The sequence below is a fragment of the Oncorhynchus kisutch genome, unplaced genomic scaffold, assembly GCF_002021735.2.
Source record: "Oncorhynchus kisutch isolate 150728-3 unplaced genomic scaffold, Okis_V2 scaffold3655, whole genome shotgun sequence".
Classification (NCBI taxonomy): Eukaryota; Metazoa; Chordata; class Actinopteri; order Salmoniformes; family Salmonidae; genus Oncorhynchus; species Oncorhynchus kisutch.
Window position 1 is genome coordinate 122,177 of NW_022265600.1, and position 18,652 is coordinate 140,828.

The 18,652-nt window shown below is 44.7% G+C and overlaps 2 protein-coding genes across 2 annotated transcripts in view; both read left to right on the forward strand.

Moving 5' to 3' along the window:
• LOC116371794 (uncharacterized) overlaps positions 1-10,922 on the forward strand; it is a 67,410-nt gene extending 56,488 nt beyond the window's left edge. Inside the window, exons 3-5 of the mRNA XM_031820796.1 lie at positions 1,218-1,532; positions 1,636-1,677; positions 10,753-10,922. Of these exons, the coding sequence (XP_031676656.1) occupies positions 1,218-1,532; positions 1,636-1,677; positions 10,753-10,922 (527 nt within the window). The remainder of the gene's footprint in view (positions 1-1,217; positions 1,533-1,635; positions 1,678-10,752) is intronic.
• Positions 10,923-12,607: 1,685 nt separating this feature from the next.
• On the forward strand, positions 12,608-14,722 carry LOC116371791 (X-linked retinitis pigmentosa GTPase regulator-interacting protein 1-like). The gene is made up of 2 exons (XM_031820795.1): positions 12,608-13,177; positions 13,983-14,722. Exons 1-2 carry the CDS (start codon positions 12,910-12,912, stop codon positions 14,102-14,104), a joined length of 390 nt encoding a protein of 129 aa, XP_031676655.1. The 5' UTR covers positions 12,608-12,909; the 3' UTR covers positions 14,105-14,722.
• Positions 14,723-18,652: the final 3,930 nt, after the last annotated feature.

Sequence of the window (18,652 nt, forward strand, 5' to 3'; positions counted from 1 at the left end):
CAGTGTCATCAAAAAAACTGATTGAATGTTCAACCAACTCTTTTTCTCCAGAGTCTGTGCGGCTTGTGGATGGAGCTGGTTTCTGCTCTGGGAGAGTGGAGGTGAAGTCCAATCAGTCCTGGGCCTCAGTGTGTGAAGCTGACTTTGACCGGCAGGATGCAGAGGTAGTCTGTGGGGAGTTTGGCTGTGGGGCTCCTGCAGCTCTACAGGGGGGGCTCTATGGAGAAGGTGAGGGTCAGACCTGGGATAAAGAGTTCCAGTGTAAAGGCAATGAGTCCCTTCTCCTGGACTGTGACACCTCAGACAGAGAGAACAACACCTGCCTACCTGGTAATGCTGTTGGACTCACCTGCTCAGGTAAGAAACAGTTTGTCACTCAATCAACATTGTTTCTCACCTGGAGTGAAGAATATGAGAGACAATATAGGTGTGTTTTAGTGAGAAAATAGTAAGATTACTGTCTCTCTCTTTTCTTTTCTCAGAGCCTGATGATGTGAGGCTGGTGGGAGGAGGCAGTCGCTGTGCTGGTGGAGTGGAGCGGTACGACCAGGGAGAGTGGAGGACTGTGGGAGCTTCAGACTGGAACCAGGGGGATGTAGCTGCAGTAGTGTGTAGACAGCTGGGTTGTGGCTCCACTGTTTCAGTACTCCCTGAAAACACCAATAGAGGGAATGGAGTTTACTGTTCTGGGTCTGAGTCTTCACTGAGGGAGTGTAGAAGAACGTATGATCTCCGTCCTGGACTCACAGTGATCTGCTCAGGTAATAACAACATATTATAATTATATTCAACTGATTTCCTTCATTCATACAACTTCCTCTGCACCTCTCATGATGACTGTTTAACTTGTCAGTCTGCTTTACTAAATAGATCACTCAGTCAAGTAGGAATCAAATACAACTTAAATATCCCAGAATGCTTTGTATTTGAGTGTTATCTCAGTGAACGTCTCTACTCACTACCACTGTCACATGTCATGTTATTGTCACATCTAAATGAGGAAAGTAGTTGAGGAGCTACGTTGTCTTTTTCTCTCCTCTTGTTCCAGATGTCCTGCTTCAGCCTGATATCAACATATGTTGTCTCAGTGACTGTAGGCCCACTACTCATGTTGCCCTGTGAGGGAGGGTGGCTGGCACTGTTACATGCTGATGTTATTGTCATATCTATAGGAAACTAGTTGAAGAGGTTTTTCTTGTTCTCTTTTATTGTTACAGATCTCCTGGTCCAGCCTGATATCTTCCTGACTGACCCAATGGGAGGGGTCTTCAGGGGCCACCAGGGGCCTGAGATGTTCAGGGGCTACAACTTCACCATCACCTGCTCCACTCAGCCACAGTACCCAGGAGGCTCCTTCCTCCTCACGTTCACCGGCTCCAACAGAACCCAGCCAGCTGTCAATCACTCTGCTGCCTTCCTCTTCCCTGCTGCAGATGACTCCCACCAAGGGAACTACATCTGTGTTTATGAGAGTTATGTTTTCTCTCATAACTTCTCCTCTGAGAGTGAGCTCCTCTCCCTCGCCATCACAGGTAACTGAACATGAACCAGACTTATAACTTTGTCATTGACAGATTTTCCACAGATCTATGTGATGATGATCAGTCCCCTCATCAAAGGTGTTTCTGTTTGCAGCCTCTCCTCTGCCAGCCTTCATCATCAGACACGTTGTAGTGCTGCTGATCCTACTGACAGCCATCACCACCTCCTACCTGTACTACAAGGTAAAGACATTTACTCAGACGTTACAAGTCATTTAAACTAGAGGGTGAGGAGGGGGAGAGGGAGAGAATGGAGATACTAGAGAGTAAATGTCTGACTGTTGGTGCTGTGTCTCCCTAGCCCACCAGGAGGCAGAAGAGAGTGAACAGGGTGAGCAGCATGGATCTTTATGTCAATGCCATGGAGATGGTCTCTCTGAGCTCCAGAGCTGAAGCTGGACCGGGAGAGGAGAGAGCAGCCCAGGGGACGGAGTAGGAATAGAATGAATCTGACCCTACATGCTGATCTTAGGTCAGTTTTGTGTTTTATGGTCAGCAGTGGACTGGTCGATGGTCAGCAGTGGACTGGTGTTTAAAATGTGGTGACAAACCTGAAGTGGTTTTAATTTTAATAACAAGTTCAGAATTAGTTTATCTTTCTAGTACCTTGGAAGAAATCTAAAAGTAGTGACTGCAACCACCATTATTCATTTAGTTTGGTTTTTACGACCAGGGCAACATGGGGTTTGGGTAACATGGGGTTTTGGGTAACATGGGGTTTTGGGTAACATGGGGTTTTGGGTAACATGGGGTTTTGGGTAACATGGGGTTTTGGGTAACATGGGGTTTTGGGTAACATGGGGTTTTGGGTAACATGAGGTTTTGGGTAACATGGGGTTTGGGTAACATGGGGGTTTGGGTAACATGGGGTTTTGGGTAACATGGGGTTTTGGGTAACATGGGGTTTGGGGTAACATGGGGTTTTGGGTAACATGGGGTTTGGGGTAACATGGGGTTTTGGGTAACATGGGGTTTTGGGTAACATGGGGTTTGGGGTAACATGGGGTTTTGGGTAACATGGGGTTTTGGGTAACATGGGGTTTTGGGTAACATGGGGTTTGGGTAACATGGGGTTTGGGGTAACATGGGGTTTTGGGTAACATGGGGTTTTGGGTAACATGGGGTTTTGGGTAACATGGGGTTTTGGGTAACATGGGGTTTTGGGTAACATGGGGTTCTGGGGTAACATGGGGTTCTGGGTAACATGGGGTTTTGGGTAACATGGGTTTTGGGTAACATGGGGTTTTGGGTAACATGGGGTTTTGGGTAACATGGGGTTTGGGGGTAACATGGGGTTATGGGTAACATGGGGTTTTGGGTAACATGGGGTTTGGGGTAACATGGGGTTTGGGTAACATGGGGTTTTGGGTAACATGGGGTTTGGGGTAACATGGGGTTATGGGTAACATGTGGTTTTAATTATTTTAACATCTGTTTTTTGTTCCAGAATATATTGATTTTGTCTTTATCTTATTAGTGTCTCTTAGATTCTTTATCTTATTTAGTGTCTCTTAGATTCTTTATCTTATTTAGTGTCTCTTAGATTCTTTATCTTATTTAGTGTCTCTTAGATTCTTTATCTTATTTAGTGTCTCTTAGATTCTTTATCTTGAAGTGTTTCCATTATTAGTCCAGGTATTATTATAATCATCTGTTCATTCTTTGTATGTTGAAAACATTTTTTAATAAAGGGGTTTGTTGTTGTTTACCTCTCATGATGTTATTGATTATAAACGTTATGATATTGATTATGATGTAGATTAGTGTTATGTTGTTAGTATATATAGATAATGATGTTATTGATTATAAATGTTATATTGATTATGAAGTAGATTATTGTTGTGATGTTGCTCTCTAAACTGCCATGTAATCAACTGGATGCTTTTAATAAAATTACAGGCTGTCAGTCTTGTGTGATTTAATTATTAGACAGACTACAACATACAGTATGAATGAACTGAGATCAGTCTGTGTAATTCTCCTTTTGGACAGACTACAACATACAGTATGAATTAACTGAGATCAGTCTGTGTGATTCCCCTCTTGGACAGACTACAACATACAGTATGAATGAACTGAGATCAGTCTGTGTGATTCCCCTCTTGGACAGACTACAACATACAGTATGAATTAACTGAGATCAGTCTTGTGTTATTTAATTTTTGGACAGACTACAAAATACAATATGAATTAACTGGTCATACATTTGGCAGGAGGTTAGGAAGTGCATCTCAGTTTCCACCTCATTTTGTGGGCTGTGTGCACATAGCCTGTCTTCTCTGGAGAGCCAGGTACTGACCTGTATATAGTCCTGCTATTGTTATTTTACTGTTGCTCTTTAATTACTTTTTACTCTTTAATTACTTGTTACAGGCCAACCCAAGCTGTACTGTTCAGTAGGATAATAGTAGACCAACCCAAGCTGTACTGTTCAGTAGGATAATAGTAGACCAACCCAAGCTGTACTGTTCAGTAGGATAATAGTAGACCAACCCAAGCTGTACTGTTCAGTAGGATAATAGTATGCCAACCCAAGCTGTACTGTTCAGTAGGATAATAGTAGACCAACCCAAGTGGTACTGTTCAGTAGGATAATAGTAGACCAACCAAAGCTGTACTGTTCAGTAGGATAATAGTAGACCAACCCAAGCTGTACTGTTCAGTAGGATAATAGTAGACCAACCCAAGCTGTACTGTTCAGTAGGATAATAGTAGACCAACCCAAGTTGTACTGTTCAGTAGGATAATAGTAGACCAACCCAAACTGTACTGTTCAGTAGGATAATAGTAGACCAACCCAAGCTGTACTGTTCCGTAGGATAATAGTAGACCAAGTACAGGCACCTAGCACTATTGTTGGATTAGCAGTGTTTACCGGGAGAATCCAAGATGGCGTAGCAGTAAGTCGTCCTGTCGTGTCCCTGTATATTTTGTTTATATTTTGTTTATTTTTCGTTTTTTTACATATTTTTCGTTTTTTACATAGCTATCCCTTTAAAAACATTTTGCTAAACCTAAGCTTCCAAATACGCTGGATCTTCACAACTAGCTATCTAGCTAAACTGCAACCCTGGATGATTACCCCTGGCTAGCGTTTCCACCCACTTAGCTTGAAGCTAGCCCGGCCTGCGCTACCACCGTAGCATACTCCTGAGCTACAATACCCGGGCCCACGACCGGTCTATCGATGTCACCGCATGAAGAGGAATAAACAGACTCACCCCATCGCGACGTCCCCCAAAGGCTAACTCTCTAGCCCTCGCTATCTCCCTGCTTGCTAATTCGGCCTGCTAACTGCTAGCTTGTCCAGCTCCGGTCCGCTAACTGCTACCTTGTCTAGCCCGGGCCTACAAACTGTTAGCTTGTTAGCACAGGCCTGCTAACCGCCTGAATCGCCGCGTCCCAAACGCCCACCGGACCCATATTTACTTTCTATCTCTTTTGACTTTTAATTTGTTTATACCTTCCGGAAACCTGCCTCACCCAATGTGATACGGAATCGCTATTATTTTTTTATTTATTTTTAGAACACACTCAAGAACCTCCAGAAGCTAACCAGCTAACTAGCTACAAGCTATTTAGTCATTGTTCGTTTTTTTAACCTGGATAACACTCGCCAGTCCAGCTTCCCTTCCCCATCCACCGCTGCCCCCTGGACACTGATCTCTTGGCTACATAGCTGATGCACGCTGGACTGTCCATAAATCACGGTACTCCATTCTGCTTGTTTGTTTTATCTGTTGGCCCCGTTGCCTAGTCTACGCCATTTTACCTGCTGTTGTTGTGCTAGCTGATTAGCTGTTGTCTCACCTACTGTTTTAGCTAGCTTTCCCAATTCAACACCTGTGATTACTGTATGCCTCGCTGTATGTCTCTCTCAAATGTCAATATGCCTTGTATACTGTTGTTCAGGTTAGTTATCATTGTTTTAGTTCACAATGGAGCCCCTAGTTCCACTCTTCATACCCCTGATAACTCCTTTGTCCCACCTCCCACACATGCGGTGACCTCACCCATTACTACCAGCATGTCCAGAGATACAACCTCTCTCATCATCACCCAGTGCCTGGGCTTACCTCCGCTGTACCCGCACCCCACCATACCCCTGTCTGCGCATTATGCCCTGAATATATTCTACCATGCCCAGAAACCTGCTCCTCTTATTCTCTGTCCCCAACGGTCTAGGTGACCAGTTTTGATAGCCTTTAGCCGCACCCTCATACTACTCCTTCTCTGTTCCGCGGGTGATGTGGAGGTAAACCCAGGCCCTGCATGTCCCCAGGCACCCTCATTTGTTGACTTCTGTGTTCGAAAAAGCCTTGGTTTCATGCATGTCAACATCAGAAGCCTCCTCCCTAAGTTTGTCTTACTCACTGCTTTAGCACACTCTGCTAACCCTGATGTCCTTGCTGTGTCTGAATCCTGGCTCAGGAAGGCCACCAAAAATTCAGAGATTTCCATACCCAACTATAACATCTTCCGTCAAGATAGAACTGCCAAAGGGGGAGGAGTTGCAGTTTACTGCAGAGATGGCCTGCAAAGTAATGTCATACTTTCCAGGTCCATACCCAAACAGTTCGAACTACTAATTTTGAAAATTACTCTCTCCAGAAATAAGTCTCTCACGGTTGCCGCCTGCTACCGACCCCCCTCAGCTCCCAGCTGTGCCCTGGACACCATTTGTGAATTGATCGCCCCCCATCTAGCTTCAGAGTTTGTTCTGTTAGGTGACCTAAACTGGGATATGCTTAACACCCCGCCAGTCCTACAATCTAAGCTAGATGCCCTCAATCTCACACAAATCATCAAGGAACCCACCAGGTACAACCCTAACTCTGTAAACAAGGGCACCCTCATAGACGTCATCCTGACCAACTGGCCCTCCAAATACACCTCCGCTGTCTTCAACCAGGATCTCAGCGATCACTGCCTCATTGCCTGTATCCGCTACGGAGCCGCAGTCAAACGACCACCCCTCATCACTGTCAAACGCTCCCTAAAACACTTCTGTGAGCAGGCCTTTCTAATCGACCTGGCCCGGGTATCCTGGAAGGACATTGACCTCATCCCGTCAGTTGAGGATGCCTGGTCATTCTTTAAAAGTAACTTCCTCACTATTTTAGATAAGCATGCTCCGTTCAAAAAATGCAGAACTAAGAACAGATACAGCCCTTGGTTCACCCCAGACCTGACTGCCCTCGACCAGCACAAAAACATCCTGTGGCGGACTGCAATAGCATCGAATAGTCCCCGTGATATGCAACTGTTCAGGGAAGTCCGGAACCAATACACGCAGTCAGTCAGGAAAGCTAAGGCCAGCTTCTTCAGGCAGAAGTTTGCATCCTGTAGCTCCAACTCCAAAAAGTTCTGGGACACTGTGAAGTCCATGGAGAACAAGAGCACCTCCTCCCAGCTGCCCACTGCACTGAGGCTAGGTAACACGGTCACCACTGATAAATCCATGATTATCGAAAACTTCAATAAGCATTTCTCAACGGCTGGCCATGCCTTCCGCCTGGCTACTTCAACCTCGGCCAACAGCTCCGCCCCCCCCGCAGCTCCTCGCCCAAGCCTCTCCAGGTTCTCCTTTACCCAAATCCAGATAGCAGATGTTCTGAAAGAGCTGCAAAACCTGGACCCGTACAAATCAGCTGGGCTTGACAATCTGGACCCTCTATTTCTGAAACTATCTGCCACCATTGTCGCAACCCCTATTACCAGCCTGTTCAACCTCTCTTTCATCTCGTCTGAGATCCCCAAGGATTGGAAAGCTGCCGCAGTCATCCCCCTCTTCAAAGGGGGAGACACCCTGGACCCAAACTGTTACAGACCTATATCCATCCTGCCCTGCCTATCTAAGGTCTTCGAAAGCCAAGTCAACAAACAGGTCACTGACCATCTCGAATCCCACCGTACCTTCTCCGCTGTGCAATCTGGTTTCCGAGCCGGTCATGGGTGCACCTCAGCCACACTCAAGGTACTAAACGACATCATAACCGCCATCGATAAAAGACAGTACTGTGCAGCCGTCTTCATCGACCTTGCCAAGGCTTTCGACTCTGTCAATCACCATATTCTTATCGGCAGACTCAGTAGCCTCGGTTTTTCGGATGACTGCCTTGCCTGGTTCACCAATTACTTTGCAGACAGAGTTCAGTGTGTCAAATCGGAGGGCATGCTGTCCGGTCCTCTGGCAGTCTCTATGGGGGTGCCACAGGGTTCAATTCTCGGGCCGACTCTTTTCTCTGTGTATATCAATGATGTTGCTCTTGATGCGGGCGATTCCCTGATCCACCTCTACGCAGACGACACCATTCTATATACTTTCGGCCCGTCTTTGGACACTGTGCTATCTAACCTCCAAACAAGCTTCAATGCCATACAACACTCCTTCCGTGGCCTCCAACTGCCCTTAAACGCTAGTAAAACCAAATGCATGCTTTTCAACCGGTCGCTGCCTGCACCTGCATGCCCGACTAGCATCACCACCCTGGATGGTTCCGACCTAGAATATGTGGACGTCTATAAGTACCTAGGTGTCTGGCTAGACTGCAAACTCTCCTTCCAGACTCATATCAAACATCTCCAATCGAAAATCAAATCAAGAGTCGGCTTTCTATTCCGCAACAAAGCCTCCTTCACTCAAGCCGCCAAGCTTACCCTAGTAAAACTGACTATCCTACCGATCCTCGACTTCGGCGATGTCATCTACAAAATGGCTTCCAACACTCTACTCAGCAAACTGGATGCAGTCTATCACAGTGCCATCCGTTTTGTCACTAAAGCACCTTATACTACCCACCACTGCGACTTGTATGCTCTAGTCGGCTGGCCCTCGCTACATATTCGTCGCCAGACCCACTGGCTCCAGGTCATCTACAAGTCTATGCTAGGTAAAGCTCCGCCTTATCTCAGCTCACTGGTCACGATGGCAACACCCATCCGTAGCACGCGCTCCAGCAGGTGTATCTCACTGATCATCCCTAAAGCCAACACCTCATTTGGCCGCCTTTCGTTCCAGTACTCTGCTGCCTGTGACTGGAACGAATTGCAAAAATCGCTGAAGTTGGAGACTTTTATCTCCCTCACCAACTTCAAACATCAGCTATCTGAGCAGCTAACCGATCGCTGCAGCTGTACATAGTCTATTGGTAAATAGCCCACCCTTTTCACCTACCTCATCCCCGTACTGTTTTTATTTATTTACTTTTCTGCTCTTCTGCACACCAATATCTCTACCTGTACATGACCATCTGATCTTTTATCACTCCAGTGTTAATCTGCAAAATTGTAATTATTTGCCTACCTCCTCATGCCTTTTGCACACATTGTATATAGACCCCCCCTTCGTTTTCTACTGTGTTATTGACTTGTTAATTGTTTACTCCATGTGTAACTCTTTGTTGTATGCTCACACTGCTATGCTTTATCTTGGCCAGGTCGCAGTTGCAAATGAGAACTTGTTCTCAACTAGCCTACCTGGTTAAATAAAGGTGGAAAAAAGAAAAACAGTAACGGTACCTACAGTTGAAGTCCAAAGTTTACATACACCTTAGCCAAATTCATTTAATCTCATCACAATTCCTGGCATTTAATCCTAGTAAAAATTCCCTGTCTTGGGTCAGTTAGAATCACCACTTTATTTTAAGAATGTGAAATGTCAAAATAATGGTAGAGAGAATTATTTATTTCAGCTTTAATTTCATCAAATTCCCAGTGGGTCAGAAGTTTACATACACTCAATTAGTATTTGGTAGCATTGCCTTTAAATTGTTTAACTTGGGTCAAATGTTTCGGGTAGCCTTCCACAAGCTTCCCACAATAAGTTGGGTGCATTTTGGCCCATTCCTCCTGACAGAGCTGGTGTAACTAAGTCAGGTTTGTAGGGTTGCTCGCACACGCTTTTTCAGTTCTGCCCACACATTTTCTATAGAATTGAGGTCAGGGCTTTGTGATGGCCACTCCAATACCCTGACTTTGTTGTCCTTAATCCATTTTGCCACAACTTTGGAAGCATGCTTGGGGTCATTGTCCATTTGGAAGACCCATTTGTGACCAAGCTTTAACTCATGTCTTTACATGTTGCTTCAATATATCCACATCATTTCCCCACCTCATGATGCCATCTAATTTGTGAAGTGCACTAGTCTCCCCTGCAGCAAAACACCCCCACAAACATGATACTGCCACCTCCATGCTTCACAGTTGGGATGGTGAGCTTTGGCAAGCCTCTCCCTTTTTCCTCCAAACATAACAATGGTCATTATGGCCAAACAGTTCTACATTTGTTTCATCAGACCAGAGGACATTTCTCCAAAAAGTATGATTCACTGATGTGGCCATCAACCTCCTCCTTCACATCCGACTCCCGATGATCAACCTCCTCCTTCACACCTGACTCCTGATGATCAACCTCCTCCTTCACATCTGACTCCTTATGATCATTCTCCTCCTTCACATCTGACTCCTGATGATCAACCTCCTCCTTCACATCTGACTCCTGATGATCACCTTCCTTCACATCTGACTCCTGATGATCAACCTCCTCCTTCACATCTGACTCCTGATGATCAACCTCCTCCTTCACATCTGACTCCTGATGATCAACCTCCTCCTTCACATCTGACTCCTGATGATCACCCTCCTTCACATCTGACTCCTGATGATCAACCTCCTCCTTCACATCTGACTCCTGATGATCAACCTCCTCCTTCACATCTGACTCCTGATGATCACCCTCCTTCACATCTGACTCCTGATGATCAACCTCCTCCTTCACATCTGACTCCTGATGATCAACCTCCTTCACATCTGACTCCTGATGATCAACCTCCTCCTTCACATCTGACTCCTGATGATCAACCTCCTCCTTCACATCTGACTCCTGATGATCAACCTCCTCCTTCACATCTGACTCCTGATGATCACCCTCCTTCACATCTGACTCCTGATGATCAACCTCCTCCTTCACATCTGACTCCTGATGATCAACCTCCTTCACATCTGACTCCTGATGATCAACCTCCTCCTTCACATCTGACTCCTGATGATCAACCTCCTCCTTCACATATGATTCCTGATGATCAACCTCTTCCTTCACATCTGACTCCTGATGATCAACCTCCTCCTTCACATCTGACTCCAGATGATCAACCTCCTCCTTCACATCTGACTCCTGATGATCAACCTCCTCCTTCACATCTGACTCTAGTGATCAATCCAGAGCGTCTTCTTTTTCTGAAATTCACCCTCACCTTTGATGCGCATGAATCAAGTTATCTGGACATGTTGATTAAGAGGGAGATTGGTGGCTTTAGCACAGACCTATACAGGAAGCTGATGGACAGGAATTCCCTGATAGCTTCCAACCTACAACCCTAGAAAATAGCCTCCATCAGCCAATCATGTCGCATACACAGGTTTTGTGGGACACAGAGTGACTATCACGAACAAGCTGACTGTCTGGCTGAGTGTTCCAGACAGTGGGGTTACCCAGAGGACTGTCTGGATGAGTGTTTCAGACAGTGGGGTTACTCAGAGGACTGTCTGGATGAGTGTTTCAGACAGTGGGGTTACTCAGAGGACTGTCTGGATGAGTGTTTCAGATAGTGGGGTTACCCAGAGGACTGTCTGGATGAGTGTTTCAGACAGTGGGGTTACCCAGAGGACTGTCTGGATGAGTGTTTCAGACAGTGGGGTTACTCAGAGGACTGGATGAGTGTTTCAGACAGTGGGGTTACCCAGAGGACTGTCTGGATGAGTGTTATAGACAGTGGGGTTACTCAGAGGACTGTCTGGATGAGTGTTATAGACAGTGGGGTTACTCAGAGGACTGTCTGGATGAGTGTTTCAGACAGAGGGGTTACTCAGAAGACTGTCTGGATGAGTGTTTCAGACAGTGGGGTTACCCAGAGGACTGTCTGGATGAGTGTTTCAGACAGTGGGGTTACTCAGAGGACTGGATGAGTGTTTCAGACAGTGGGGTTACCCAGAGGACTGTCTGGATGAGTGTTATAGACAGTGGGGTTACTCAGAGGACTGTCTGGATGAGTGTTTCAGACAGAGGGGTTACTCAGAAGACTGTCTGGATGAGTGTTTCAGACAGTGGGGTTACTCAGAGGACTGTCTGGATGAGTGTTTCAGACAGTGGGGTTACCCAGAGGACTGTCTGGATGAGTGTTTCAGACAGTGGGGTTACCCAGAGGACTGTCTGGGTAGAGTGTTTCAGACAGTGGGGTTACCCAGAGGACTGTCTGGATGAGTGTTTCAGACAGTTACTCAGAGGACTGTCTGGATGAGTGTTTCAGACAGGGGGTTACTCAGAGGACTGTCTGGATCAATGAGGTCAGATCCCAATACCCATGTGTTGCGAACAGGTCGATTGTAGCGGTAGTCGTTTCGATGGCGAATAACTTGACAGTTATTTTGACCGCGGTGGTTATTGAAGTCGTGGTTTCGTGGAAGAAACCGTTGTTGTGCATCGTCTTTCAACGCTCCAATACCTGATAATGACCAAACCTGTTTAGGCTTTTTGGGAATTTAACTTCAATTAACCTGAAAGTGTTCATAGTAGAAACATCTGTTGGGTTGGTAGAATGTGTAAAGACCCACCTCATTGGTTAATATTCCCTGTAGTAGAAACATCTGTTGGGTTGGTAGAATGTGGAAAGACCCACCTCATTGGTTAATATTCCCTGTAGTAGAAACATCTGTTGGTTGGTAGAATGTGTAAAGACCCACCTCATTGGTTAATATTCACTGTAGTAGAAACATCTGTTGGGTTGGTAGAATGTGTAAAGACCCACCTCATTGGTTAATATTCCCTGTAGTAGAAACATCTGTTGGGTTGGTAGAATGTGGAAAGACCCACCTCATTGGTTAATATTCCCTGTAGTAGAAACATCTGTTGGGTTGGTAGAATGTAGAAGTAGGTTTTAAATTCATACTTATTACAAATCTGCAGTTGTCTGACTATTATATTATTATTTAATGAAAGAAATGTAAAAATGCACTTTTTGTCTGGAAATAAAATAAACATTTATCTGCGTTAACCACTCCAGTCAACAGATGGCGATATGCGTTTTTCAGGCGATGCTATCAGAGTGACGTATAATGTAGTGGACGGGACGCTTCTTCAACAACATCTCGTCAGCCACCTCGGTAGCTTCCTAGCGGAAACGTTCAAGCTGTTCAGACTGCTTCGGTCTATATTTACTTCTGTATTTGGAACATAATTCTGTCTTTTAACTAGTTTCCCCATTTCATGTCATATTTCCGTTTAGTCAGGTAACGGTAGCTGGCTTGATAAATGAGCCTATCACTAGGCTAGTCGCTAACTAGCTAGGTTAGCTGGCTAACATCCCCGACCATGAGCTCAGCAAGCTGCTGCCCTCCTGCTAAAAAAGAGGTCTGCTGGAAGGAGAAAGAAGGTATTTGGCTGAACGTTGTCGTGAAAGAGGAGAATGAAGAGGAGGATGTCACAGTAAACGAAGAAGTAGAGGGTGAGGCTGTTACACAGAAAGAAGAGGAAGAAAACGATGATACTTTATTTGGAGTGAATGAAGGAGAGATAACTGTCATATTGAAGGAGGAGGAGAGGGAAGAAGAGGAGGAGAGGGAAGATCTGAGTAACACCAGTAAGTCCTGTCTTGAAAATAGTTGTTGAACTGATACGTGGTTTTAAAACGGCATTCTACTCTAGTTCTGATCTTAAATGCCGTTTTTTAATGTAGGAATTGATAAAGCTACACTGTAAGATGTGAATAGCATCAAGAAGCTGCCCAACAACAAAACTTTAACAATGGATTTGCACCCAAAATCACAACTAAAATGTCTCACGGAATGGACTTGCCTTCATGCAATACTGCAATTCCACTGTACTAAACTGGAGGCGATTTCCAGCCCACCGTTGACTGCGGTCAAGTGAGCCCACAGTCGCAAAACGCGGTCAGGCCATCTGCTCTTCGGGTTTCTTCCTGAATTTGTGTGTGCGAATACACTTTACGGAATGGCGTTTTTTTCAGGTAGGGAAACTGAGTTGAATGGACTCTCATGCACAGGTAGTCGAGACGATGGCTACAAATCATTACAAGCAAACCGTTTGAACCACACTTATTCAATCTTCCATCATAAAAATGATACCAAATCGTTTATTTAATTTCCGCGTTATCATAAAGTACTTAATCATTGCTAGAGTGTCAAGCGTAGGCTGGACTGGTGTAAACGCTACAGCATACAATGACATTCTAGACCATTCTATAGGCCTCTCTGACTAAGAACCACACAGAGACCTGCATTTTGTAGTGGCTTTAATAACACTTGTGAAAAGTGACTTTAGGTGATTGAGGGATCTAGTCTAGATTAAACATCATAGGAAGTTTTATCGTGTGGAGGTTTCATTCAGGTCTCTGTTTAATTAAATAATCTGTTTGTCTTTGACAGGAGAGAGACCAGACTCTCCTTCTGACAGCAGGAAGAGTCCTTCAGGGAAACCAGACCCGAGACGTCCAAACCAGCAGGACGACATCACTGCTCCCAGTGTGGAAAGAGTTTTACTCAGTTAGGGAGCCTGAGAACACATAAGAGAATACACACTGGAGAGAAGCCTTACCACTGTTCCCAATGTGGAATGTCGTTTACCCAGTTAGGGAGCCTGCAAACGCATGAGAGGGGACACACAGGGGAAAAGCTTTTCCAATGTTCCCATTGTGGAAAGAGTTTTGGCCAGGTAGGAAACCTGAACAAGCATGAGAGGACACACACAGGTAAGAAGATGTACCGCTGCTCCCATTGTGGAGAGAGATTTACCCGGTTAAGGTACCTGAAAGAGCATGAAGGAATACATACAAATACACAGGAGGAGAAGACATACCACTGCTCTCATTGTGGAAAGACCTTTTCCCAGTCAGAGAACCTGAAAACACACGAGAGAATCGAGAGGCTGTGTTCTGACTTGTGTTTTTGACTGAGAATGTGTGTGTTTGTTTGGGCTGTCAGACTTGAGTTCACTTTGTGTAATGTTAGTGCACTATTATTAATTGTGATTAATCCATTGTCTGAAAGGGTTAAAAACACACTGAAAACATCCAGAATACATCCTATATACAGCTACAATCTACAATGCCATGTAAACACAAGATGACATTGAGGTTAAATAAAGTGTGATTTATCAATGGAACATATTTTGACACGTCCACTGTGTGTCTCTGTAGAGTCATAATATCCATAACAACTAGAGGTCAAACAGGGAGATGGTTCCATTCATTTTCCCCACAGGGCTGTGTTTTGTTTAGACTCACCCTGGTGTGATGTTTTGATAACCATGTAAACCTCTCTGGGACAAGGTGACTGAGGACACAGTGTGTTGTCAATTTATTGTCATGTTTTTAAAATGGTACAAATGCCTTTATTTTAGCTGGACCCCAGGAAGAGTAGCTGCTGCCTTGGCAGGAACTAATGGGGATCCATAATAAACCCCAGGAAGAGTAGCTGCTGCCTTGGCAGGAACTAATGGGGATCCATAATAAACCCCAGGAAGAGTAGCTGCTGCCTTGGCAGGAACTAATGGGGATCCATAATAAACCCCAGGAAGAGTAGCTGCTGCCTTGGCAGGAACTAATGGGGATCCATAATAAACCCCAGAAAGAGTAGCTGCTGCCTTGGCAGGAACTAATAGGGATCCATAATAAACCCCAGGAAGAGTAGCTGCTGCCTTGGCAGGAACTAATGGGGATCCATAATAAACCCCAGGAAGAGTAGCTGCTGCCTTGGCAGGAACTAATGGGGATCCATAATAAACCCCAGGAAGAGTAGCTGCTGCCTTGGCAGGAACTAATGGGGATCCATAATAAACCCCAGGAAGAATAGCTGCTGCCTTGGCAGGAACTAATGGGGATCCATAATAAACCCCAGGAAGAGTAGCTGCTGCCTTGGCAGGAACTAATGGGGATCCATAATAAACCCCAGGAAGAGTAGCTGCTGCCTTGGCAGGAACTAATGGGGATCCATAATAAACCCCAGGAAGAGTAGCTGCTGCCTTGACAGGAACTAATGGGGATCCATAATAAACCCCAGGAAGAGTAGCTGCTGCCTTGACAGGAACTAATGGGGATCCATAATAAACCCCAGGAAGAGTAGCTGCTGTCTTGGCAGGAACTAATGGGGATCTATAATAAACCCCAGGAAGAGTAGCTGCTGCCTTGGCAGGAACTAATGGGGATCCATAATAAACCCCAGGAAGAGTAGCTGCTGCCTTGGCAGGAACTAATGGGGATCTATAATAAACCCCAGGAAGAGTAGCTGCTGCCTTGGCAGGAACTAATGGGGATCCATAATAAACCCCAGGAAGAGTAGCTGCTGCCTTGGCAGGAACTAATGGGGATCCATAATAAACCCCAGGAAGAGTAGCTGCTGCCTTGGCAGGAACTAATGGGGATCTATAATAAACCCCAGGAAGAGTAGCTGCTGCCTTGGCAGGAACTAATGGGGATCCATAATAAACCCCAGGAAGAGTAGCTGCTGCCTTGGCAGGAACTAATGGGGATCTATAATAAACCCCAGGAAGAGTAGCTGCTGCCTTGGCAGGAACTAATGGGGATCCATAATAAACCCCAGGAAGAGTAGCTGCTGCCTTGGCAGGAACTAATGGGGATCCATAATAAACCCCAGGAAGAGTAGCTGCTGCCTTGGCAGGAACTAATGGGGATCCATAATAAATACAAATACTTGTATCAATATATTCGTCTCCTTTTACTCTCTGCTTCAAATATGCTAATTAGCATCAAAGTAGACGACATGCAAGACTACAAATCCCTGCAAGCTCCTGCAAGTCATCTCTAGCCAACACCTTTCACAGAACAGTTCACAAAATTGTCCATTGAAATACATGTTGACAATTTAATCATTGCTACATTAAGGCCTGATTGGTGGAGTGCTGCAGAGATGGTTGTCCTTCTGGAAGGTTCTCCCGTCTCCACAGAGGAAATCTGGAGCTCTGTCAGAGTGAACATTCGGGTTCTTGTTCACCTCCCTGGCCAAGGCCCTTCTCCCTCGATGTCTCAGTTTGGCCGGGCGGCCAGCTCTAGAAAGAGTATTGGTGGTTCCAAACTTCTTCCATTTAAGAATGATGGCGGCCATTGTGTTCATGGGGACCGTCAATGCTGCAGACATTTTTGGTACCTTTCCACAGATCTGTGCCTCGACACAATCCTGTCTCAGAGCTCTACGGACAATTCCTTTGACCTCATGGCTTGGTTTTTGCTCTGACATGCACTGTCAACTGTGGGACCTTATATAGACAGGTGTGTGCCTTTCCAAATCATGTCTAATTTATTGAATGTACCACAGGTGGACTCCAATCAAGTTGTAGAAACATCTCAAAGATGATCAATGGAATCAGGATGTCTGAGTTCATTTTCGAGTCTCATAGCAAAGGGTCTGAATACTTAAGTAAATACATTTGCAAAAATGTCAAATCTGTTTTTGGTTTGTCATTATGGGGTTTTGTGTTTAGATTGATGAGGGGAAAAACATATTACATTTTAGAATGAAGCTGTAACGTAACTAAATGTGGAATAAGTGAAGGGGTCTGAATACTTAATGAATACACTGTATACCACTGGAAGAGGTTTCTATCATTGGCAGTTTTGTACACAGTCAGGTGATACGTGGTATAGAAAGTCCAATCTTAGGAGAGAACATGGGAGGCACTATACTGTGTGTCTGCAGGTGTCTATCTGGTCAAAACCACTGATACAGGTGCCCCTCCACCCTCTGGTGGGATGGATCATGTCTACAGAGAAACCTACATTCAAATACTTAGATGTGTGTGTATTGGGTATATGTTGTGAAATGATTAGATATTACTTGTTAGATATTACTGCTGTCGGAGCTAGAAACACAAGCATTTTGCTACACCTGCAATAACATTTGCTAAACACGTGTATGTGACCAAAAAATGTGATTTTGATTTTGAAATAAATGTCCTATTTATCAAAGGTGCTTTTGGCTGGTGTCAAAATGACTCCAAAGGATTTGAATTTGTTAAAAGTCCATATTGATACAGAAACACTAAACCAGGATTTAGATTTATTAAGAACAAGTTGATTGACAAGTCATGAAAATAATAAACCATATTTTGGCTGTGATAAAAGATATGCCTCTGGGGTCAAAATGATCCATGTCAGAACTATGGTTCAATGTAAATATGTAGTGGGTCTAAAGTTTGTTTTAAATTATCACTCATTAAACACGAATCAATCAACACATGCTTTTCTTTGAACGACTTAATATGATAATCAACTTTAATTAATAAAAAATAAACGTTTGGTTCCTCAACTGCGTTGCCCCTCCAGTCACCAGATGGCGATGTGCGTCTTTTAGGTTCAGGCGACGCTGCCAGTGTGACGTATAATCTAGTGGACGGGACGCTCCTTCAACAACAACAGTTAGACACCTCGGTAGCTTTATAGCAAACATAGCTACAACATTCACTCTCTTTACACTGTTTTGGTGTATATTAGTCGCTGTGTATTAAACACACTTCTGTCGTATGTACGTGTTGGCCCATTTAATTATATATTTACGTTGTTTGTCAGCTAGCTGGTTTGCTAAATTAGCTTAGAACTAGGCTAGTTGCTAATGCTAGCTAGAGAACATCTCCGACCATGAGTTCACTAAGCTACTCTCCTCCTGCTAAAGAAGAAGAGAAAGACGTTTCAGTGAAAGAAAAGGAAGACTCGTTCAGAGTGAAAGAGGAGGAGGATGTTACAGTAAAAGAAGAGGAAGCGGAGAGAGAGGAGGATGCAGTTTATGGAGTGAAAGAGCCATCTTTGTTATTGTTTGAACTGCAGATTGGTTGATCGATTGATTTGGCTTTTTAAAAGGGACAACCTAGGATTTAAACAGCAACAAAATGGCTGCCCTGAGACTTGGTTTAGTAAACAGCTGTGGGATGGGGGCTGGAGGAATGTAACCACTCTCACATTCATAGAGAAAGCTATTGTAGCAACCTCAACCCAAAACCTAGCGACCTCATCAAGAAGTTCAGACATCTTTTCGTAACATTTCTAAAGTGTTGGCTTGACAGTCACTGGACCAGGTTTGAGTTCAGC